This window comes from Diorhabda carinulata, chromosome X, assembly GCF_026250575.1.
Source record: "Diorhabda carinulata isolate Delta chromosome X, icDioCari1.1, whole genome shotgun sequence".
Classification (NCBI taxonomy): Eukaryota; Metazoa; Arthropoda; class Insecta; order Coleoptera; family Chrysomelidae; genus Diorhabda; species Diorhabda carinulata.
This window is the reverse complement of record NC_079472.1, coordinates 50,418,785-50,445,147: the sequence shown is the minus strand read 5'-3', so window position 1 is coordinate 50,445,147 and position 26,363 is coordinate 50,418,785. Positions and strand designations below refer to the sequence as shown.

Genomic DNA, 26,363 nt, shown 5'->3' with positions numbered 1-26,363 from the left:
TAACTTTTGTATGTCTTTTAATTAAATGTATAATGAATAATACAATTCTAAAAAATTACAAACTATAATTGTACATTTCAGTGTTTTTTATATATTTTGCCTTTATTTACATTTTACAATAAGCAATAATAATTATAAAAAAAGTAAACTAAAATAACAGATCAAAGTAATAGATCCTACATCAACACAGCAAACATACAAGATATTGCAAAAAAGCAACAAGAAAAAATAGTTGCAAATATCTTATATAAATTAAATCAATAAAATGATATGAAGAAGCCAATTGTACAACGAGATGCAAAAAATAATAAATGTCAATATTTTTTTTATATATTCAAAAATACCAGTTTTCACAAGGTAAATACATTGATTAGGCTACAGCGTTGTCGAAGAAGACCATAAATATATAATATATAGATTTCACAAGGAATCCTAAAATTTTTACTATTACATATATACCACAGACATATATTATTATATAAGGCTTGTTTGAGACCCCCCACCTTTAGCCATTTGCATCCGATGTTGTGAATATATGAAACTATGTTCACAGGCAATAAATATATTTGAGCCCGAAAGATTGGACGCGAATGTTTAGGTGTTCCTAATAATCCAAACAACAGATTCTGTACCCAAGTGCTGTTCACTTGACGTGAGATAAAAACCTATGTCTAGTTAATTGTACGCCCATTTAATGTTAAATATCCGTGTTGTTATAAACCGCGGCCTATTTTGTTGCAAAGTAGACCCTTCGCAACGAGCTGCACTGATTTTTTTCCTATATTTAAAATTCTTGACCTACGATAAACGCTTCCGCACAAATGTAATCGGCCGGATACTGTTGATTTGAAATCCATCAGATTAGTCTTTTGTGGTCACTTACAAGTTAAAGTGCTTTATTTGTCGTTTTAATGAAGAATGACGACAATGTAGACAATATGAACTTGAAAGGGTAAATATTTTGGGACAAAATTTTCATTTTTATTGAATTTTCTTCAAAGTAATTTTGATGTCCTCGTATTTTTAATAGATATTCACAAATTAAAACAATTTTATTTTCTATGATAAAATTAAAGATATTAAAATATTGAGTAAAATGGATAATGGGATCTATATTAACCTTCCGGTAGTCGCGCCATTGTCTGTGAGAGCAGGCCATCCCTTTTTATGTTATTAACAATAAGATTTGTACCCTATTTGGCTGAACGGACTAGTACCTTTATCATTAAGATCGAAGTTCAGTCAATTTTTGGCAGTTGGTGCGTGATAGTCTGTCGAGTTATAGTATCTCAGGCCGGCGCAATAACTAAAGATACAAATTTGTATGAAAAAATAATTTTCTAGATATTTTTGTTATTCAATTTCTATTTCAGAAAAATGAAAAGGAGCAAGCATATTTGCAAAAACCACTGAATGATGTAGGACAAGATGATAGTGATAGTGAATAAATTGTTTTTGAAGATGAATCCGATAAAAAAGGAACGGGACAATGAGGAATTTGTGATTCATGAAAGTGATTATAAACAGGAAATTTCAGATATGCAAGGTGTTGAGGCAAGGGTAATAACAAAAAATGGACCATCTGAGGAATTTAAAATAAATGCTGGTGTAAGGCAGGGTAACGGACTCTCAGCGATATTGTTTAACATTGCAGTTGAAGGCTTAATAAGGGAATGTAAAATAGATGGAAGTATCATTAATAAATCAATACAAGTAATAGCATATGCTGATGATTTAAATCTATTAGCAAGTGACCGAGAGAGTCTTGAGAGCACATTAGAAAAAATTGTAAGGGAGGCAGGAAAAAGAAAATTGAAAATAAATCAGAAAAAGACTAAATATAAGGAAATTGAAAGGAAGAAGTTCAACAACAAGAAACAGTAAAGATAAATGACCTTATCTTCGAAGTAATCGACACCTTTAAGTACTTAGAAACAATGATAATCAATATAAACAAAACAAAAAATGAGACAAGACAAAGAATTCTTGCAATACAAAATTATAATGCAGGGCAAGAGAATAAGCCGAGCAACGAAATTAAGAGTCTACGATACTGCGATAAAACCAGTAGTTACAAACACCGCTGAAACAATGAGACTAACAAATATGGACGAAGAACAACTAAAAATATAACCTAACCTAACTTAGCCAAAAACTATTAGATCAAATCAGGATAATATCAGCTTAGCAGAAGAGATGGATATGGCTTAAAAATGTTTTTCCTTGCAATGAGTTTGCAGAAGTTCCGATTTCTTGTACATTTCATACGATCTGATGACAAAGAAACATGCTCAGATCGAACAAAATTTGATAAATTAGCTTCCATTCGTTCAATATTCGATAAATTTGTAAAAAAAATTTCGAAATGGTTATAATTATTCGACCTATATCACCATTGATGAGATGCTTTCAGCATTTAGAGGAAAATGGTTTTTTCGTCAGTACATTCCCAGTAATTGGAACAATAAGAAAAAATAAAGTTGAATTGACAATGGAATTTTCAAAACGTACTAAAAGACCTATCCACACAAGTACGTTTGGCTTCATCGACGATTTACCAATCCTTCCATATATACCAAATATAAAAGATGGCCCATGGTGATATTTTACAATGTTGTATGTTACAGGAATCAATTTCCAACTTACATTTACAAAGATAACAATATCGATAAAAATGATTTACGTCGACGACATTTTTTGAGAGATATATCAAACTTATTAATCCATCCTCAGTTGCAACAGAAAGTAGCTCAAACGAATCTTCCGAAGAAATTAAAGCTAAGATTAATGAAAGTTACTAACACAGAAGATAGAGAACTTCGAGGAAGACTGCTACCCCCTGTTATATGTACCCTCCGAGCGTGGAAAAAATAAAAAGAAAAACCTGAACCTAAAAATATTCAGTTTTTTATACCAAAAACTACATGAAAAATAATAAAATAATTTATGTAGCAGGTTATTCTAATCATGAAATTCCTTATAACCATCGTAGCATTTCAAAATAAAATATTTTTCGCATCTCGTTATAATCATTAAAAAAATTTTTAGGAAGCAAACCAATAATTATGGCACAGATATTTAAAGAAAAAATAAGGAATTACAACATATTTAAAAAGGGGAACAAAACATAGCAGCCGATTCGGGACTAGACTTTCATATATTTTCAAACAATAATTAAAAACAAATATCCACTTATTATTTAATAAGGCATAATTGAAGGTTATAGGTGGATACTGCACCAAATTTAGGATAACACATAAATAATATAATTGTTTTTATTTTACAAAAAAAAAAATAAAGTAACTCCCTTAATTATCATTGACAAAAATGTCTTTCACAAATTTTCAGGATAAAATAAACTGAGTTAAAGGAAAGTCTGTAATTTAGGTACCTCGAAACAAGCTTTAACTAAAATAAATTAGTGACAAACCTATTTTCGGGTACATCCACTCCAGAACATTAATGGTAATGCAAATAAACATATTGTGGGGAAGAGTAACCGATAATGAGGGAGGAAAAAATAATGGAAAAGGTTTTGACTTGGAAAAAGCAGGAGTATATGAATGGAAAGAAAAAGCAAACTGAAATCTCTACTTGGATATTAGTGATACTACTTATAGGAAGGGAAAGGCTTAAAATATAAGACATATGACATTGGACCAGCAATCCTATAAGCATCAAAAATAACAAAAGATATCAAAAATACACACAAAGAAAAAATATCATAATCAGAAATGGAATAAAGAAGTAAAAGAATAACTAAATCTATTTTGAAATACATAAAAGCACAACCCATGGGACAATTAAATCAAATAAGAGTTATAAATGAAGACCAATAAAAAGGTGGCAAAATAAGGTAAATAAAATACGGACTGGAATGAAGAACAATCCATCCCAATAGATAATATGAATACATTATCTTTCATAAATTTCCCCTAATTTTCAATAAGAGAAAAATAGTTTTATAAAATATTGATTTTTTAATACTATTTACATGCACTAGTTATAAAATCATTCACAAAAGTGTATTTTATTTATCAAATTGATATTTTTGTTCTATTGTTTTTATGATACATTCAGATTAATCTCTGATAAAACACAAGTCATCAAAGTTTTTTTGATGTGTAGTGGAAAAATTCAGTTTCTTCATTATGGATTTAGATGGGCAGAATAACAATAACTAACACTTAAAATAGTTCAAACATATAAAATTGATTTATAATATATTAATGAATAGTAAGTGGACTGTTATAAAGAACTGTACTGACTACTTGGCAGGAAATTTGGGCCATAACTCGAAAATTAGCTATTTTATCAAACCATCAAAAAACCCATTTTGTTGCATGAAATTGAGTTGCGAGACATAATGTAACTAATCAATACAAAATACAATCACCGATACATCATAGTAAGTAACAAATACATACAAGAAAAGAAGTATGACAGCTGATTTTTGGAAAAGATCTGACTAAGTAATTAGCATTCATTAAAATATGAATCAAAAATTCAATATTGAGGAAAATTACATTTTTGCCAATCCAAACTTTCCACATAACTTCGATTATTAACATGCCAAACAAAACAAATAAAAAACTCATTTCTTATACCCTACAATTAACACATGTCACTTTAATCCTTATGATCTCACAATAACCATTTTTTTACCTTGCGGATTTTCAAATTGCCATACTTGGTGATTTTTTTACTGGAAGCATCATTTGGAAGATGAGAAAATTCTATATTTGCGTACTTAATCTTGGACGAGGTAGTTCCCCAAAAACAGTATCACCGTGGACACTTTTGGCCAGTGCTTTTATACTAGCTGCTATGTCTATATTATCATCTTGAGGCTGAAATTTTTAATACAATATGAAGCAAGACTAGATATTATGCTTTGTACTTATTTATTATAAACATTAGTGGACATAACTGATAATCACATTTAAGAATATATAAAACTGGCGGTTATCGGAAGCTCTTAAAAACAACTCCAATTCTGATAATTTTTTCTTAAATTATCAAGATTTTTATATTATTTGAAATCAGAATTTGTTAGAGCAAAGAAAATTGATTCCAAAAAAATTTTTTTTTTATTCTAGTATGAAAACAAATATTGTTCTTAGTTTAGAATTAAAACTGAATTAAAATAATTAATCCTTTACATTATACAAAAATGAGTTATTTGTAATCGTTATACAATAATTTTATTTCTGCGTTTTTGTTTTCTCTTTGAAGTTTCAATTCTCAAATTTGTTTGGTCTGAGGTGTAATATAATTGTAATAAATCTATCTTTCTTGGATGGGCTCACAAAGTTCAAATATGTTTTCCAGGGCTATTAGTAAGCCAGGAATTATTGGAGTTGGGTCACCAATGAATTGTAAGTAAAAGTTCATCATTTTATATTCTTCTAAAACTTGACAAATGATGAATTCCTTGTAATTACTTTCTGATCTTTCTTCACTTTGATTGCTGATCTAGTAATTGAGATACTTGTATGGGTTTTGGTCGAAATATAATGTTAAACTACTTTTCTTTTGTTGCTTGAAAAGCCTATGTAAGTCTCTTGATGCCGGCTTATGTTTACCTTTGTTTTCCTTTCAATTTCCCACAATTGAAATTATAGTTTATATTTTTTCACAGTTTTAACCAATCTCTCAGCAATTCTCTAGGCTCTTGACCAGTAAGGTTTAATTTTGCCATACTGTTTCTATAGTTCAATATGAAAACATAAAGACATACAGATCTTCATCGTTTTCAATATGTATATATAGCAGAAAAGTCTATATCAATATCATAGATATTATTTAATGATTTTGATTACAAAAAAAAAACAAATTTGAAAAAAAAAATATCAAAGTTTGACCTGTTCCTGAGGAGTCGAGAAAAAGTTTATTGACGTGATTATATACAATAGTAGGTTCAAATAAATTCAAAGGCCTCTCTATTCACCAAGTATGTGTTTTTAAATGCATGGAGGGAGATGTGACTGAGGACGAGATAAAGGATGCAATAAAAGACAAAACTGGTATGTGACCTGGAAACTTCTAAGTTAGGGCTCTTCATACCACATATAACAAGAGAAACGCTACTATCACAATGAATTCGGCCACAGATGTGCTAACTGTCTAAATAATTTCATTTTCTGTTCTTCAGTGGTAGAAATATTTCCATAGAAGATAAAGGGGAATACTCTTGTTAGTTAAAAGCGAGTTTGGGAAATCAATAACTACGTTCAAGAAATTTCAGTTCAGCAAAAATTGACTTCAATGGCTTCAAAAATATACCAAAAAAGTGGCCTAAGCATTGTGCAAATAAAAGTTTTTAAATACAGTCAGACACCTCAATTTGGGAACGGTTTATTAAAATTTTGTATCTAATTCTACCTCAGGAAGTTATGAAATTTATGACTGGTTTCAGTAGATTTAGTAGCAGTTCCAAGATTCGGAATACATTTTCTAAAGGTATTTATACATTATGGAATGTATCAACTAACTGAAACAGACAAATCCTTTGAGATAATTATTATGAAGATTAATTCATGATTGCTGTCAAAAAATTGGCGGTGTATGAATAGATGGTTCAACAGACAATCATCTACCTAGTCTTGCAGAGTCCTTCAATTTGTTAATTGTAGATCAAGAAAAAATCTGTAATTAGTTATTGCTCCAGTTTTCAGTATATTTGAATAGTGAGCCATCCAACGAACTAATTAAGAATCAAATACATTTTAAGCTGGATAGACTAAATTTCCCCTACCAAGGAGTTTATTACACTTGCCAAAAAAGCGCTTAAGCATGTTACTGGCCTCGAAATGACACAATTGTGTTATAAAAAAATACATCTAAAAGAAAAAGTTTCATGAGAAGGAATAATCTGAATTATTCCAATTCTAGAACTTTAATATTCTGAAATACATGAAATTTCTGGACCTTATTAAAAACATTTATCACAGAATGCCTTTCCATCAGACTGCAACATAGAACATGCTTTGGTGAAGAAATTTGAAAAAATGAGGAAGTGATCTTTTTGATGTCCTTCCAAATACTGGAGTTTATTAAAATGCTGGAACTAGAGAGCGAACTGCGGATGGTACAGGGCAGATTTCATATAAAATATACCTGCTGCCAAGAGAAAGGATTCAAGGCTAATTAATTTTTTACTTAAATAGGTTGTGGTGCCATTATTATAGCAAAACACTTACCATATCATCCAAATCTTCAGAAGATGGATTCCTAGCTTGAGAAAGAAACGTTGGAATATTCATAGGTAAAGATTTTGCTATACTCCCTCTCAGAGATCTTTGTCTTGGTATGTTCATACGATCATCTTTACTATCTAAAAAAATATTTCAACACGTTATCATCTTGGACCATACAGATACATGGTCTGCTACTTTGGCCTAGAAAGTGGCAAAATATCTAAAATAACTACTGTTTTTGTGGTTTGGAACAGTTTAGTTCTTTTAAAAGAATCAGCAATGGGAACATGTGTAAAAGTCTCCAACAAATATTTTGAATTAAAAATACCTACCATCTCTGTCACTTTCTCCAACGTCGCTTTCCGAAAATGAATTAACATCATCACTACCATCAAAGTCAAATAGGCCTTCGGCATCATAGGATGTTACTGGTACTGCTGGCGAACTTTTTTGTTTTTTTGGCGTATGTCTCACCTAAAAGAAATAAATAAATTATACAGAATAAAGAACTCAAATTTTATAATTAACAGTACAATATTAAATAGTTCATTCTAAAATAGTTTCTGAAAAATATTTGAATCTATTTTTACCTCTTAGGGATAATTAAAATGATGCAAGTTCACTAATTAATTTATATTCATCAACAGGATTAAGAGAACTATTACTATATGCCTAACAAAAGGATAGTTTGTGTGTTTTGAGATAATAAGTCGAAGAAAGATTATTCTAAATAAAACTTTATATTACAAACCTGTTTTGCCTTTTCATTTGACTTCAAACTAATTGGTTCAGTTAAATTGAAAGGTTTTGCTAGAGATTCCCGAAACTGTGTAGACTCCATGAAATGATTTGTACTTGTTGGTTTAGTTTTTTCAGAAAATCGTTGAACTAATCTGAAAATAGTTGAAGTATGTAGATTTACGCATGCAAATTTCATTCATGCATGTTAAATTGTTGGAATTGCAGTTTGGTAATTTCCTACATTTAAATTTAATGACACTAGAGTTATTAATAAGGAAAATTATAATTATTTCCTCTATCTCTTACTATGAATATTGACTATTTACACATTTCGATAAACATAATCTTATAAAAATAATACAATTACTTGACTTAAATATGTTGATCAGTCATTAGCCATTCATCTTATAAACCAACGCGTATTGATTGTCAATAACAATATAATGAATATATTTAATTGCCAGATCCAAACTTCACAAGATTTATTTATAAATTTCAAGATAAAGAATATTAAAATCACAAAATTTATAAACAATAATAATATAGCTTATTTTTACAACTGTTACTTTTATTATCTATCAGATAAAAGACAGTGTATACTTGGTATGATTGGTTTCAATATTATATAAAAACTAAACAATAATATTGATTAGAATATATCAAAAGAAATAAAGCTCAAGTGTACTATAAAAAATCAAAATAGTCCTTCTTGAAAGTCGGGTTTTGTCCACTTATATCTAATCACAAGAATCTTATATACATCACTGGAAGAAAGTTTCCAATGCATGCTTAGATTATGGCAATGCTTGAAGTCTGAGATGTGTGAATCAAAATACTTTTTACTCTAATCACCTATAAAAGCGATTTGAGCATGTGCCATTTTAAGATTTAATGAAGGGAATTTGCTGAAGGGCTCATTACTGATTTCAATTTACCAAGTAAACTAGTGTACCATTGAAATTTCAGATGACTAGATAGCCTAAAAACAACATGGATTCTACCTCCCTTCCTAAAAAAATGTTAAGGTACTGGCTGTGAAGATGTTCTAAAGGGGAATTATGTTGATCATGATTGAAGGATTCAAAATATTCCATAAAAATATTGGTAAATACAGGAGGGAGGGTTGAACCTATAGGAATATCCGAAATTTAAGTGAACTATTAGAGAAGATCAAATTTATTTTGCTATTAATATTACAAAAATTATTTAATATTCATGTTGGCAGTCTGAAAAATATTTCCAGCCCTTTCCCTCAATCAGAGTCAAATTTTGAACTGAGCATACATATAAATGAATAAATTCTTCCATTATAATTTAAAATTATTCTTCTACTTCTTAACTAAGTATTACATTTTATAATTTAATTATAACAAAATCACACTTTATGTTTATTACTTACGTTACTAATGAATCATGTTCTTCATAAGCCGTATCTTTTAAATTGTTCAATATTTCATATTGTTCTTCGGAATATTTCTTAATCCTTTCCTCAACGGCCACCATCTCCTTCCTCAAAAACTCTGATGTAACTTCCCTAATACTTTTAATAATGGATCCATAGTCACAATTTGGGTCTAAAAAATATAATTATTTAATAAAAAATGGTCTTTTATGCACAAACCATAAGTTTGAAAAAAGTGAGTAAATGTGTAAATATGTAAATTTCAGAATCCCTAAAAAGGATCATAGAAACTACATTTGATATAGAACAGGCATACTACATTATGCAAGTGTGTTCAAATTTAATAAACCCAGCAGCCATAAGGTTTTGGTAACATTTTCCTTTTTTTAATTATATTTAAGAAAAGGTGAAACCTGACTGAGATTGCAATTAAAAAATTTTGTAGTCATTGCCTAATAAAAAGCACGCCATTATTAGTTTTTCTAATTTTCAAGTGATTCCAAAATTTGAATTGTTTCTTTATTCAGTTTAAACTTATAGCATTGTGTCAAGTCTTTTGGGAAGCCCTATACTTATATATATACTATATGAAAATATCTGCATAACATTATATTACTTTGTATTTATATTCTCTACTGTTTTGTTGTGGAGACCACTAGTAATGTTCCTCATTTTAGACTTAACTAACATTAAATTGTAAATTGTCTCAGTATAACTAACAGCAAGTATATTTTCTCTAGCTGATATGTTGCTAATACTATTCTAACATAATTCTATTAATGAAAATAGTGTTTTTACTTGGAGGGATATACCTATTACTTTAATAACAAATTTTCAATAATTATAATATATTAAGTTGCAATTTCAGTCTGCTCAGTCATGTTCTGAATCTCTTTTTGGAGATATAGAAAAGCAATTAGAAGACTTTCTCTCAATATTTTGTAATAGTAAATAAATAATAGGAATATTTTTAGACTTCTAATTTATTTTTTTACTTATATGTACCCACTGCATGTAGTTGAAACAGAATGTCAATACATGCCAATTTTGGTGCCATAGTTTGAAAAATGAAATTACAATCCTGTAAAAAATTGCTGTTGGATAAACAAAATGTACTTAATAGTAAAAAAAATTATAAATACAAGATATTAATTTTAAGAACATTATAACAAACTTGCATAAATACCTAAGTTTAATAAACATTTATATGAAGATGATGATAAATGATGAAATAATAATCTTAAAAACTTACATAAATTTATAACATTGATGTTTTCACTAATATCACCCGGATTTATAATTACATTGAAAACCTTAGAAATTGCTAATTGTTCATTCCTAATTTTCTCTATTGATTTGGAATCCTAAAAAATAGATCAAAATAAACTAAATGTTAAATATATTATTTGTTGATCAAATACTGATAAAATGAATAGACGGAACTGTTTATAAATTAATATTAAAGTTGATATGTAGAACAGTGTTGTTTTAATAGGTTCCAGCACAGTTTAGAAAAATATAGACCAATTCTAGAGTTTAAAAAATTGCTTTTACCAATAATTTTGAAGACATCACTACACAGGCTGCTCCTTTATCTCTATGCACAGCATAAGTTTCTTTTAAGCAATTTAAACAACAATTTATATTCCAATGTCCAACAGTCCGCGTTTGTACCATTGTAGGTAAAACTTTAGTTATATTTTTCAACTTTACAACTTGCAACAGTTCCTAAAATAAAATATCTAAAACTACTTATTGTACAAAATTTCAACTAATTGTTTAGGTCTTACATAAAATTTATTAATAATTTTTATTGTATGAATTTTCATTAGGATTGGATTTTGTTATTCTGAGTATAGTACTTTTAGTGTATATAGATCTTAAAAATGTATTTGTTAATTTACAGATAGAGAATACAGAATTTTAAAAAAATTTCTGTTACTGCAATAACAATATAATTACTGTAAATGCCATTTTGAATTGGAAACAGCTAGACTACAACAAGAAGGAAGCTTAAGCCCAACTTTATTTATGGATGAAATTATAAAATTTAAACAAAGTAGAGATAACTGGATGAGCATCTGCTGACTATGTAGTGTGTATAGCCAGCAAAGAAAAACATCTATAGTATAGATGGTACAGAAATAGAACAAATGTAAACATTCCAATACTAATAGTAAATATCGATGAGATAGGAACACAAGAAAATGAAATAAACAAGAATACAGAAAATTAAGAAACTTTGTCCTACATGAGTAATGCTTTATTAACAAAAAAGAAATTACCCTCGATATATGACATTTACAACAAAATATATACCAATTTTTAAATTTGACTGCTGTGTCCAGTGAATGACACTCTGATAAATTTTTAATTAAAGATCAATTATGACATAATTTCTTCAAATAACTCAAATTTCCACATTTTCCATATAACTTAGACTAAACTTGTGATTTAGTGTTATAGCTGGTACTGAGTATTTTGTTTTATTAAAGACTTCTATTATATTTAAAAATACTCCTTGGACTCAAAAGTATTTGCCTTTTATTACCTATATATTTTTAATGGTAGATTTTTGAAAACCATATTCTGCATGTGGGAAGAAAAACATATATTATTAATGTTTACCCCAATTGGTTATAAAACCAAAATTGTGATATAATGGCAATTCTTTGGAATTCAATTTACAAATGGCATATTTGTTTTGATGAACTTATGGAACTAAAATAATATGTAGATTATCCCCTCCACAATATTTTGTATCAATTATCTAATGACATTCCATCGGAAAACATAATCTCTCTAAATTAGTACAGAAAATATAATTTTCTTATTTTTATTTCTGTATTGAATGTTTTAAACAAAATAAGCAAAACCAAGGAATACTCCCAAAAGACTGACATAATTATTGGCAATCATACATACATTATTAGAAACAATGAGATTACATGCAAAGATAAAACTGAAGAAATATTTTTAGGCAGGCCAGAGAAAAAACTGCTAGTGAATATTCAAGTATTGTTAACATTAACAGCCCAATTATAGTAAATCTAACAGATTTCTGCCATTACAAGATTTACATAAAAAATCATCTTGTCTGATGAAATAAATTTATTCCTAATTCGGGAAATTGAATGTCTATTGTTAATTAACCTATATTTCTATTAGATAGAATGGTAAATAAGGAACTAAGGGTGGTTATAAATTACAATAAAAACCATTGTAAGTTGTTTTCGAGCTCATTTCAGGATTAAATAGACTAGTAATTAGTTTTAAATGATTTTTACTAATAAGTAATTTTGAGATTATTTTTTCTTAATTTGAACAGAATGTATATAGCGAACATATCTAATATTAGATAATTAACATACTTGCTCAAAAAATACATCGTTCTTCTCCTCTTCATTTAGATTCAATGATTCTGTCATAATCTTTTGGAAGTCATTTGAAGCGGTCTCAATGTGAATATTAAGACAAAAGCAACTGAACATCATGAATAACTTAAATTAATAATCGAACAACACAACAAAATTATAATGACAATACCGAAGACGCTTAGTATATTAAAAAAAAGTTGGTGAAAATAAATTACAGCTGATAGAGATATTCAATGGTGACAATATAAGCGGGCTTCTTCGATAAATTGGAAAGAATTTATGGGTATCATAGAAATAATAATCACTTTTAACACTTCATATTATCACAAAACAAGTTTCTCTAAAGAATTAACATAAATCTTTTTATAAAATATACCAAAAAACTTTAATTTTTGAACAAAGAAACAAGGAATTTAGGTACTAATAGATCGTTCACTCTCGTAAAGTCACGATTACCGAATTTTAAATGCCAAAACGCAATTCGATAGGCATTTTCCATTGGTAAATAGACTGAAGGATAACCAAAAAATAATTAATTATCAAAATCTTATCTAAACCTCATACTTTTTGGAACGCTTTGTTCATGATCAAACAAAAAACCTAGGGCAAACGTATTTTCTACGCAGCTAAATTAATTGACTGTAATGTAGTAAGACTTACATGTCAATGAAGGTATAGTATTTTTACTTTTACTTATTTGTGACTAAGGTATCAATACTATTCTTCTATATTAATCTACGTTGTGTTTAAAAAATAATTTTAATTTTTAAATTGTATATAGGAACCATCTCCATTGAGAATATAAACCGGAACACACCCAATGTAATTGACAAGAATGACGATTTATGAAATTTTCCTTTTACAAGTGACATATGTGTTATTTTTCGGGTTACACATTTTGCCCATATTATTTTTTTAAATAATCATAATAAGTCATATTCAAGATGCAAGTACCTCCAGTTTTCATTGATATGTCCTTAGAGGATCAGGTAACTTATATCGCCCTCAAAATAATTGTCCATGTGTATTTTTGAGGTTATATTATTTTTAAGGCTCAAGAACTTCGGGTATATTTGAAAAATCTTGGAGCGGAAATATCGGAAGAGAAATCACCAAAAGGCATTGAAGACGATTTACATAAAATCATTGGGGTATGTGACTCATGCTTTAGAGAAGGCCAAGAAAGTGATGTTGAAATGGTGTTAAATGATATAGTCTCTATCATGGTCCTGGTAAGAAATCGTTTTGAACCACATCAGTCATGAAAGATTATTGGAGGTGATTCATAATAAATTAATTTTCATATTAATTTTTTTGCTGAATTCTAGATTCCCTACTACTTTGACAATTTTTTTGTATGAATTTTGTTTTTAAAATCCTATTTTCAAATTTATTTTGTACTTAAAACAGCAGACATTCTCTGTTATGTTTTACAATATACTTTTTTGAGTAATCCATTCTTCAAACTAGAGTTACAGTCTATTTTAGAAATGTATATAGCAATAAAATGGAGAATTCCATCCAGTTCAGCTCAATTTCAGTGTCGTCCATAGGTGTAGGTCTTGAAATATTGTGTAGGGATTATTTAGGTAGTAGATTATACAGTTACATTTTGCGTTTAACAGGTACCGTTTAACCTTCTAGTGCCTCTGCCTAATTCAAACCCTATTTCAGATTCAGCTTAACCATGCGCAGTAAGGGCAATGGTGCCTTACCCAAAATTTTTAGACTTTTTTAAGTATATAAGTTTTACGCATCAGTATTTGTTGTTAAGTCGTAAATAGTGTTCACAGTATTATAAGATTAGTAATAAAATGGCGACATTTACACCAACGAAAAGATTTTCCAAGAATTCTCGACTATCAGTGAATAAAAAACTTATTATTTTAAATGTACACGATTGCATAAAATACGATTGCACGAAATTTACAGTAAGTAGCAGTACAGAACAGAGCAGAAGAAAATGTTTTATCTTGATGAGACATGGATGAATGAAGGTTATACATTACCAAAAATGTGGCAAGAGAAAAATATAAGCAGTGCTTGCCAAGCTTTCATGGAAGGCCTTTCAACGGGTATTAAGGTGCCTTCAGGTAAAGGGAAAAGACTAATAATCGTTCATATTGGAAGTGAAGAAGGTTTGCTAACCTTTCTATCATGCCATAAGGAAGATTACCATGAGAAAACTCGCAACTTCATCTTGGAGAAAACAAAAAATTATTTACTGGTTAACCACATAAAGTATTGAATTTGAAGATAATTTGATAAAAAAGAACTATTAGCTATAGCAAATTTACACAAACATTGTTTTATGAAATACGCCGTGGAAGATATAGCAGAAAAACATAGTGTAACTGTGCTGCGCACACCCCCATATCATTGCAAACTAAATCCTGTAGAACTTATATGGGCGCAAGTGAAAGGATTTGTAGCAAGACACAACACGACATTCAAAATGAAAGACGTTAAGCTACTATCAGTAGGGAAAGCAGTCCAGTATGACATTAAAGAAGAGGAGAAAATGTGGGATTTTGACTACCTGATCGATCGGACCGTCACGTCGACCCGTTAATTATAACGTCAAGAGGAGATGACAGTTCCTCAGATGAGGAATAAATAAATGTTAAAATAAAGTTCTTTCCTTTTTACGAGTATCCTACCGGCACGCCTTTGGCACACTATTTTCAATGTTTGTGAATGGATAACAATAGGCTAAATCCATAAATTGACCCTGACCCGGGTGGTACTATCTGCACTTGATAAAAAAAATTTTCTTAAAATGAAATCAATCCCAAACTATGAAAGTGGCTTAAATATTCGTTGGGTCACTCTGTGGTCCCTTTGCATACCTAATGAGTTTTTATTGCTATATACATTTCTGAAATAAACTATAACTGGGTTAATTACGAACCATTTTGTTATGTTTGAAAATCACAAAGATGTAATATCTTACTATACAAATTTTAGAGTTTGCTATTCCTAAAACCTATTCTAATTATGATATTACTACCGAGGTAGGTACAAATGCAAGATATACAGTTGTTTATGAGAAAATACTTGTTTACATTTGGTGTTTTTAATTATCCCCCAAAGTATGGGGTAAATGTAGCATATGCAAATTAAGAGGAATATATTTATGAATTTCAAAGGAATATGCAAACAAATATTATTCAACAATTGAAGCATATATGAGGATAATTCTTATGTGTTTACATTTACCCCAGTAATAAAAACATTTTACTCAAGAAAATATATTATTTCAAAAAAAGTTAAATGGCTCATAATAGTGAAACCTTATCAAACAATAACAATTTTGAAACATTTCTTAAAGATAAGCCACAGAACGTCTAAGAAATACATGAAAATTAATATTAAACCTCACATTATCAAACCAAAATACTCACAAAAATGTTCACGTTTTTTTCATTGAAATCTACTCCAGGGAATATGTAAACCAACCTCCTATCCTTGGGACCCATAGATGGTTGCGACAGCAAGGCCTTAATCATAGTGAAACTTATTGAATAAACATCAGATTTATACTTTTCTGGCCTATAACTACAAATTCATTATTCTTTAGGACAGAGTTAAAGACACATACATAAGTTTAATGAGTTTTATTTCTGATTCCCCCAAGAAAATCTACAAAAATATATATGAACCAGGTTTCAAGAGAGATCTGTCAGGATCCTCTTAATATACTATGTTGGTATTTTCAATACTCATTAGAATTTTGTCTTTTTCATTATTGCTATCTAACGAATTTCTCCTTCAATGCAGTCTTTTTTGGTGACTTCGCTTTGCTTTTTGACAGCAAGGATTTTTTCTTGCTATTTTTTTCTTTCCTTAAGCATTCTGGTTATCCTTTTTTTGCTATGTTTCTTTCAGTCTTCGCAAAACTTCCATAGCTGTTAATCTTTCACCGTAATTGGACTGTTGCAAACATGGAATTGGAACTAGTTTATTTTTTACGTTGGAAGTCTCACAAGGTGATTTTTCAGCAGATGGGGACTTATTCTTTCTAATAACATTTGAAAACATTTCTATAATACTTTTTGGCGAATTTTTTTTTCAGGATATATGGATGGCTGATTTTGATAAATCCAAAGCAACTGATTCCAATTCCTTATTATCACAAAGTATAGACTTTTGTGTACAAAAGACAGCTTAATGGAGGGCGGAGTTAGTTGTGCAACATTCGCACATTATGATACTCGGGATGTTGATACTGATTGTTGATTTAAACCATAAGGACCAGCTACATGTTCTTGAGTGTATCTATTTGAGATATGACGCCTCATTTATTTTTTAATTTCTTGTAGTGTCGTAAATTTTACTTTATTAGAATAAACCCTGAGTATTCACCATACAGTTATATCTTGTTTTTTTTTTGGTTTCATTTGCTTACTTTTTTTCTAGATACCATTAGAGAGATCTGAAAATATTATCCTAGCTTTTTGTGAGAAGTTAACAAAAGCCCAGGGTCAAAAATTGGGTTTGGTATGTCTTAGAGCGTAAGTATCTAGGTATCATATAATTGTTACCACAAGAAATGTTTTGAAGTCTCAAAATCGTTTTTAAGACATTTTTTATTATTTAAATTAATCAATACAGTAAACATCCATCTAACATCTACCAAACTTAAAAGGGAACATTTACAGTTTAAAAAAGTTAAAGTGGAAAATGACATGATTAGCAAATCTTGGAAATGAGGTTGCTAAGTTTGCGATTCCCATAAGGAGTGGTGAGATAATTCCTCTTTTGAAAAATTTAACTTTGAAGGCTAGCGAGGAAGTTGGAACAGTAGCCAGGTCCATAGAGTCGTTTTCTGTCAGTTGCGTCCACAGAAAACAAAGTTTCTTGTCCACTATGGTTCCTCAAATTAGAATGAAAAGACAATAAATACTTATTGTTCATTCACTGGGAATGGAATATATTTCTTGAAAATTTATTTCTTGTGGGTTGTCTAGGTCGATTTCTCTTAATTTGATACTGGTAGTTCTCTTTTGAGAGTTGGTTGGAAAATTTTGAATCCTTAGAGAATATTTACTGGACTCATCGGGAAAAAGTTTTAGGCTTGACAGGATTCATTATTTGGAAATTTATTATTATTTTGAGTTTGTACATTACAACCTTGATTGTAGGAGGTATTTCAATTATTAAAATTACATCGATTATTAGAATTGTTCCTATTTTCATAATTATTATTTAGTTTCTGTTTATTCAAATTTTTATTTTAAAAATTTTGTCAAAATATTGAATGTTATCTTCATCTAAAACATATTGCAAGGCTAGGTTTACAAAGACAGGCTTCATATAATTTATTGTTGTTCTAAGCGGTTCTCCGAAACCTGACCAAAAAGGTTTTAAAAGTTGAATTGTTATACAAATCCTTCTTTAACAATTCAATATAATGTGTTGTTTTATGTAACTCAACATAACTGCATATTAAATTTACAATTTGTAAAATTTTATCATAGAAATGTTGAAATCGTTTGTTATTTTCTTGTCTAATGCAGCAGGCCTCGTCCCTATGATTTGCAAAATTTTTAGTAAGGGTGTCCTCAAATGATGTCCAAAAAGTGGCATTTTGAATATTTACAAGCAGTTTAGCTTCACCACGAAGTTTAGAAATTAAAAAATTAATCAAATATAAATTTTGAAAATAATTTGGTTGTTCTCTATCATAAAAATTTTTAATAAATGATTTGCATATGAATAAGTACTTGAGTTCATTAGGATTACCATCGAACTCTGGTACACAGTTTAAATAGTCTGGTTTGAAATCTGTCATATTATTAAAATTTTATTTGACTTATCTTTCATTGAATATTTCACTGGTATAGGAAAGAATCAATAGCCATTTAATGATAAAGTAAATTAATATTACGAATTTGAGCATATCTCTACCCAGCTATAAGAGTGAACAGTTTCCATTTTGGATGTGCACTCGTTGCAAAACTGAGCGATGTTTGTTTCAACTTTTGACGCTAAGCGTTGTGAAAAGTCGTAGTGGTATGTATGTCTGTATGGATTTGGGGTCTCGTTTACTCTGCGACCCAAAGGATCTATTGTGTCCCCCTTTCTTGCTGCGGTACTGGAGAACCCAGTGTTTACAGCTGATCCATCAATTAAACTTCTTTTAAGTCTAGAATGTGGGATGTCTTTAATTGCCAGAGATCTTCGTCTTCTATTTCATACGCACCCAGGTGTAGTGTTCTGGAATTCCTTAGTGTTTCACACTTTGTGAGAATGTGGATAGATGTTTCGTCCTCTGTGCAACAAAATCTGCACGCCGCATTATCTGCTAAGTCTAACGTTTTCAAGTGTTTGTTGAGGCGACAGTACCCCGATCGAACCCCTGTTTTTAAAAAATTATTCTATTATTTATAGCAGTTATTAAATTGTTGATATTATAAAAAAGGTAATTCTGTCTCTAGGATAGATAGTAAACTGAAAAATATTTGGGATTTGCTCAGTAAAAAATTTTCGTAACGCCATTTGTATTGAAGATAAGTCTGACTCTCATAGAGGGCGCTAGTTACACGCTTCGAGCCAAGTAATATTGAACATAACTTTAGAAACTCAAGAACTATTGATCAAAATTTCAAGTGAATGTGTAAACATCATTTAATTTTACACCAAAAAGGTACTCTTGATAAAACTCGATACTGTGTACCGTTTTCGGAATATTTTGATCTGAAAATTATGAAGCAATAATCGATGCTGGTATAAAGTATTGATCAAGTTATTAATTATTATTATTAATTAGAAGAATTATGTGAATAGAAAATTTTTTGTCGCCCCATCGATAAAAGGGATACATTCAAAAAAATTCGAATTGAGGACTTTCGTTTCTTGTAAAATTAAATAAGTATGGGCACGGAGCTATTGTAGGCATTTGTATGAAACAAACAATAATTTGATGATCATGTATTGTGGTTCTGGGACTCAAACTTGTTTCATACTAAGACCCCTAATAGCTGAGTACCCATAATTATTTAACTTTGAATTTTACACGGCAATAGCATTTTCTCTGAGTTTGCCCTGGAAAACTGTCATTTATTGATAGTTATAACGTTGAATAAATAATTAATACATTTATGAAACCATTAACAGTTAATTAAAAGGTCTACCACATCTCACTTTGAAGCTTAAACTTTAACGTTTAAAATGAGATGCCTTAAATTTTTCTACACCATGTAGAAACCAAATAATGACTGATAAAGTGAGAACAAACGTCAATTACGCAATAATTCTGTATTATATTGACGATAATTTTTCAAAAGTTTTTTGCAAAAAACTCGTAGAGACCTTTTTTGTAGATCTTTTTAAAACAAATCTTTTATTACAGTAAAAATTGATTCAACATCTACAAAACTTGACTTAAAAGTGAACAATTCAATGATTGAAACATGATATGATCAGAAAATCTTATAAATGAGGTTGCTGAGTCTGTGATTCCTATATAGTGAGATAATTCATATCTTATAAATCTTAATTTTCAGGTTGTGGTTACTATTCCAATCTCTAGATGATAGATCACCAATGCGTTATCCAGTATATTACCATCTCATACAAATTGCCAAACAAACAGACGCCGTCAAGTTTGTATTTCAAAATATTGATCATCTCAAACAGCAATTTGCTAACTGTCCCCCATCTAATGAACAATTACAAAAACTGTACAGACTCTTGCATGAAGTGTTAGTCAAATCTAATCAGAGGTAAGTATTCTGATAAAAATTTTTGAAGACAACTAAATTTGTTATATTTTTAGTGAACAAGCAGCTCTAGTTATGATTGAATTACTTGGAACTTACACTGATAAAAATGCGTCACATGCAAGGGATGATGCAATACGTTGCATAGTATCTGCATTAGCAGATCCAAATACATTCCTTCTTGACCCGTTACTATCTCTAAAACCTGTGAGATTTTTGGAAGGCGAGCTTATACACGATTTACTGAACATTTTTGTTAGTGAAAACTTGTCTGCTTATCTCAAATTTTATAAGGAACACAAAGAATTTGTTAGCGCCCAAGGTATATTTACAGATAGATTTCTTTTTAAACTTTTAAATAATAAATGTATCAATTTTGAACATATTGTGAAATAAATTGGTATTTAAATATCTCATGTACATTACCAGTCAGAAGTTTTTGCCCACCCCATAATCCATTAATTAAATGTCAAAATAATGTCTTACAAACCAAAAATAAGAGTGTCCCTTTACTTTATACGAGCGCATGTTTATATTTTGTCGGCTGATTTGTTTATTATTCTTTTACTGTGAATTATTTATCTTCCGTGTTGCAAGTATACTGTGGTTTCCCTGTAACTTGGTGAACCAGTTCACCAGCTAAATGGCCGACGATAGAGAATAATGCAGCCACAGCTGTACCCGTCCACCCCCCATTTAAATTGAAAAAATTGTAAAAATACTTACACCAGAGCTCTATTTTCGTTTTCTTCTGGACGATGGTCATTCGCTTTTCTTCCTTTTCAGCCAGAACAGCAAGCACAACCCCAGCCCTGCAGAGGAGAAACTCCTATATCAGGGCCAACTCCAACAAACCCTCTTATAAAAAATTTTCCTTATTCTACTTAGTGATAGTTTGTGTACGCTCTGGCCAGCGCTTGATCAGCAGAAGATTTATCTTCCACTATGACAATGATCCCAAGCATTCCTCTAAGCTATGCAAAGAGAATTTGAAAGAATTGATAAAGAAGAATGCACTTCATAGTCGCCCGACCTCAACTCTATTTAGTTGTGGGACAAATTGGACTGAGAAACCAGGAAGTAGTGTCCTACTTCCACTTCACATTTTTGAAATGGAACGAATGGAACCAAATAGACGACGATTATTTGTCGAAATTGCTACAGAGAATGTCAAAATTGTGCACCAAAACAATAAAAGGGGTTATATCGATGAAACAAAAATTTAAATAAAGTTTTATTTTTAACTAAGGTCTTCAAAATATTAATATCAAAACAATCGTATTGTTTTTATTTATTGTGCATCACGAAAACTATAGGATGGGTAGAAACTTTTGATTGGTAGTGTATATCCAATTTTCAAAAATATGCAGAACAGTCATTTGCAAAAAAATTCAATGATTTTTTCTGCAAATTTTGTATTTGTTTTAGGATTGAATCATGAGCAGAATATGCAGAAAATGAGATTATTATCATTTATGCAACTTGCAGAATGTAATCCTGAAATATCATTTGATGTTATTGAGAAGGAGCTGCAAATACCGGCAGATGAAGTAGAATGTTTTATTATAGAAGGTAAGCTTAGATTACGTTAGATAATCATGTTGAATGCTCTACACTTAAAAAAAAAATTGCGCAACAGGAATAACAATTTAACATCTTTATATAACCAAGTTATCGTCTTAAGAGACGCGTCAGACGGTGTAATTGTGAGTGTTGGTGTAGGGGTGGTATAATAGTGTTGTTTCATATGAGAAAATGCAGATTGTCAACAAATAATTTATGTATTTGTGCTCATGCAGATAGCATAGTTTCAACATAATCAACTTTTAGTTGGTGAAGCTTATCCATGAAGTTCAACAAAAAAATGTTGCAGAATAGAGATGAGAATATAACAATCAAAGAAAATTAGCGAAGAAACTATGTAGGTTGACAAAAAGAGAATCTTTAGAAGACCAAAAAAAACTATAGAGGGAGAATATCAAAGGAAGGAAATTTAAAAAGTTTTACAAAGATGTTAAATGCATAACAATACAAAACGATAATCTACTATATTTATAAAAGAAGGAAGCCTTTTGGTGATGAAGAAGAAAAAACTAAAAGATGAAAATAATATTTTGAAGAAATATTTAATGTGAAAAATGACAGAAATTAAAATGCACTCGAAGAAATAGCAAATGAAAAAACCTTCAAAGTCAACTTAAGGCTTTACAGAACAGAGAAGAAGTTGAAGAAGTGAGAAATAAGATGAAAAACAATAAAAGTCCCGCACATAATGGAGTAACAAAAGAAGAAATAAAAGATTAAGGTGAATAGCTTAAAGAAGAAATTTTCAATTTACTTTCTTAGATTTGGAAAACCGAGAAAATGCCAGAAGCACGGAGAAAAATCATTATATTACCCATTTACAAAAAAGAATACAAAACATTGTATCAAAATTATAGAGGAATAGCCTTACTAGACGTCACATACAAAATATTCGCATCAATTTTGAAAAGAAAATATGCAGAAAAATTGTTAGGAGAGTATCAAGGAGGGTTTAGAAAAGGCATAGGAACATCCGACCAAATTGTTATGATAAAACAGCTGATTACTGGCTGTTATTAATATGAGATCCTTTTTGTTGATTTCACAAGAGCTTATGATAGTGTAACAGAAAAAAGTTAATCCAAATATTATGAAAATTAAAAATTCCAAACAAACTAATTCGACCAATTCGAAAATGACGTTAGAGGATACAAAACTGATAACAAGAAAGGGGAAACTTTCAAATCATAACAAGGATTGAGTCAAGGGGACCCCCTATCAACGGTACTAAATAATCTAGCTTTGGAATGTATAATAAGAAGGACCAGTATCAGCAAATAGAGCATGATATTTAACAAGTCATCAATGCTTATTTTATGCTAATGATGTAATGTTGATAAAAATAAAGAATAAATGTAGAAGCAAGACAAAAAACAATTTCAAAGTACATGATGGTACGTCAAAAATTCGTAGTAGAAAATTTTGGGCAATATATGTTTAGAAACAACATATATTGCTCAAAATAATCAATGCATTAATAAGAAAACTGATTTAAATAACCTTAGATTATGAAAAAACATATTCTATAAAAATTCGACGCTATTAAAAACCAACTAACCTCACCTAACCTATAAATTTCAACTTCACGTGTAACGACCTAACCTATAAAATTTATTGTCATTTATATTCTAGCCAATGAATATTCAACTACATTCATAACGACCTAACCTATTGAAATTTAATGTTATCCATAAATTTACCAATCAATATTTAACTTCATTCACTACGACTTATCCTCATCTAACCTATAAAAATTCACCGGCATTCATAATCTAGCCAATTAACAATTAATAAAAATTCCTATAGTAACCAGATTCAATGTTTCAATTAATCATGATTTCTATCAAAGTCAATTTGAATTTTAAATTCTATAAGTTTGAAAATTTATACAAACGTTGATACTATCCAAAACCACCGAAAATCTTAATTGATTATTTATTAATAATTAGTAAAATTTTATCATTGTTATACATTTATACATATTTCTTATATTGTATTTGCCATAATTTCAATATACATAAGTATTCGAAAGCCTGGAAAATATATTAAAGTTAGTTTGGTGTTTTGTTGCTACGTTCCATTCAATATTGAATTTTGAATTCCATGAGAATAAAAATTTTTACAAGCTTTAATAATATCAAAATCACCGGAAATCTTAATTAATTATTTCCCAGGCGATGAATACATAAATATTCGAATGCTCGGAAAATATATTGAAGTTAGTCCACTTTGGTGTTTCCTTGCCTCGTTCCCAATAAAAAAACTACTCATAATATAGCTGGCAAAGACTTCTTTGCAATTCATATATATTAATATATATATTTCTTTAATTTCTTATTTCTTTGACCTTTTGATATGTTTATGTTTCTAAATGTTCTTGATTTTAGGTCTCTTCAAAATTAGTTTTTTTAATAATTATTGAAAAAACTAATTTTTAAACAGAAGAGATATAAGAGCGATTTCTTTTTGGGGACGTGGCAACGAAACACCAAAATGGATTCATTTTAATACATTTTCCGAGCTTTCGAATACTTATGTATTCATCGTCTGGGAAATAATAATTAATTAAATTAATTAAAATAATTTTCAGTGTTTTGTGATAGTATTAATGCTTCGGGTTGTCCCGATCATGGTTTCTGAAAAGTCCTTTAATTACTTCTTGTTAACGTTTAGGAAATTTGATTCCAGTTAGACCACTGCTTTGGTTACAATAAATGCAAAATTATTTGGAAAATAGTTTTAATAATTTCTTCACATGGTGCGATCCATTGGCTTCTCAGATCACCAAATTATTCTTTAATTGAAAAAATACTTCAACCAACTATCTCTGTAGGACACATTAGAATATCATAGAGATAGATTATTCAAACTTTGTAATGAGTTTTTCTTTATTGTTACGATTACCTATAGAGTTTTTCCATTTTTTGCGTCAACCTCGTTTCAAGTCTTTATGGCAAAAAATCCCAACATTTTTGAAGTTAAATTATTTGTAACGTGGTTTTTGTCACATGGTCATTTAATTCAATGAATTATTGATTGAAAATTTTAATTTTTGTATTTCGTATTTGCTTTGATACTTAGGGTAACCAAACCACAACAAGCTAAAGTACTAGAATAGAGTGAAGTATTTGAATTTAGTGTGATTTAGTAGTAGTAGTAGTAGTTTGATTGAGACTTAGACCGAGAAATTATAATTAAGGTGATTTTATCTCTTTCAGTTTTAAAAACGAAATTAGTGCGTGCAAGAATGGACCAGTCTGCCAAAAAAGTATTTGTATCAAGTACAATGCACAGAACTTTTGGAAGAGCACAATGGCAACAATTGCGCGATTTACTCCATTCGTGGAGAGGTAACCTGAGTACTGTACAAGAAGGCATGAAGAGTGTTGCCGCAGCTCAGCTAGAACTTATGAATCAACAGTAATTATTGACTTAATAATAATTTCTAATAAAATATTATAAGGTGTATTGTTTTTATTAATTACGATCCAAAATTGTGTATTGGTTTTCTTTGATAGATTTCTGGCCATATTGGAAGTTGATTTTAAATTTCTAATTAAAAATTTGTTAATTGAATATTAAATTTTAACGATTCCCAAAATTTAAAAGAAGTTGTAATTTAGTTAATTTAATCACACAAATTTGTAATGTTTACCAAAACCCATCACGTCTTAGGTGTTTTCAATGGTCTGTAGTAAAAAATTACCAACGTTCGCCTAGTTCTCTTGATATAGGACTCAATTTTTGATGGACATATTATAGTTCATAGTTTCATTGTAGGTGGCAAAGGGGATGTCGATCACATATAACTTTAGATAGGCCGGTCGTTCTCCGGGGCAAATAGATATATCGAAACTGGTCTTATACTACCCCAAAAAACCGCGCACAAATATGAAAATTTGCTTTGTAAAGCTTTAACTGAATGTAAATGAAAATCGTAATATATTCGATATAAAAGAAAGAGAAAAATATTTTCTAATGTTTACTAAAACTCGTCACGCCTCCGGTGATTTCACTGGTCTGTGATAAATAACTAACGATCGCCTAGTACTTTTGCGACAGGACTCAATGTCAATGGAAATATCAAAACTTGTCATATAATACCCCAAAAACTGTATACAGATGTAAGCGTTTGCTTCGAAAAGCTTTGACTAAATGGAATTAAAAAACAGAAAAATATTTTGAAATGTTTACCAAAATTCATCACGTCTATGGCAATTTCAATGGTCTGCGATAAATAACCAATGTTCGCCTAGTCGTTTCGAGACAGGACTCAATTCTAAGACAAATATTGAAACTTATAAAATATGTATAAATGTAATGATCGTGCCAGGCA

The 26,363-nt window shown here is 29.8% G+C and overlaps 2 protein-coding genes across 3 annotated transcripts; one reads left to right on the top strand and one right to left on the bottom strand.

Annotated features, from left to right (window-relative positions):
- Positions 1-13,252, bottom strand: LOC130900593 (uncharacterized). 2 transcript variants are annotated; one of them, XM_057811293.1, is made up of 8 exons: positions 12,714-13,252; positions 10,897-11,070; positions 10,595-10,706; positions 9,340-9,514; positions 7,951-8,092; positions 7,532-7,673; positions 7,203-7,336; positions 1-4,850 (listed from the first exon to the last, which is right to left on the bottom strand). In XM_057811293.1, exons 1-8 carry the CDS (start codon positions 12,834-12,836, stop codon positions 4,737-4,739), a joined length of 1,116 nt encoding a protein of 371 aa, XP_057667276.1. In that variant the 5' UTR covers positions 12,837-13,252; the 3' UTR covers positions 1-4,736. The 2 variants fall into 2 exon arrangements, with proteins under 2 accessions (XP_057667276.1, XP_057667277.1); XM_057811294.1 differs by lacking the exon at positions 10,897-11,070 and having other exon boundaries at positions 12,714-13,189.
- On the top strand, positions 13,203-25,493 carry LOC130900592 (eukaryotic translation initiation factor 3 subunit M). Its single transcript, XM_057811291.1, has 8 exons — positions 13,203-13,391; positions 13,501-13,708; positions 13,772-13,951; positions 17,139-17,233; positions 20,228-20,446; positions 20,500-20,765; positions 21,872-22,015; positions 25,246-25,493. The coding sequence occupies exons 2-8, from the start codon at positions 13,664-13,666 to the stop codon at positions 25,449-25,451; spliced, it is 1,155 nt and encodes a 384-aa protein (XP_057667274.1). The 5' UTR covers positions 13,203-13,391; positions 13,501-13,663; the 3' UTR covers positions 25,452-25,493.
- Positions 25,494-26,363: the final 870 nt, after the last annotated feature.

What these genes read in the sequence shown, in the direction of transcription:
- LOC130900592 (XM_057811291.1), top strand. Translation starts at nt 13,664, where the DNA reads ATGCAAGTACCTCCAGTTTTCATTGATATGTCCTTAGAGGATCAG. An exon ending in AGAATTTGTTAGCGCCCAAG is followed by an intron (nt 20,766 to 21,871) that starts GTATATTTACAG and finishes TATTTGTTTTAG; the next exon opens with GATTGAATCATGAGCAGAAT. An exon ending in AGAATGTTTTATTATAGAAG is followed by an intron (nt 22,016 to 25,245) that starts GTAAGCTTAGAT and finishes TATCTCTTTCAG; the next exon opens with TTTTAAAAACGAAATTAGTG.
- LOC130900593 (XM_057811293.1), bottom strand. Translation starts at nt 12,836, where the DNA reads ATGATGTTCAGTTGCTTTTGTCTTAATATTCACATTGAGACCGCTTCA. An exon ending in GAACATGATTCATTAGTAAC is followed by an intron (nt 8,093 to 9,339) that starts GTAAGTAATAAA and finishes AACTATTTTCAG; the next exon opens with ATTAGTTCAACGATTTTCTG. An exon ending in CAAATGAAAAGGCAAAACAG is followed by an intron (nt 7,674 to 7,950) that starts GTTTGTAATATA and finishes TATTTCTTTTAG; the next exon opens with GTGAGACATACGCCAAAAAA.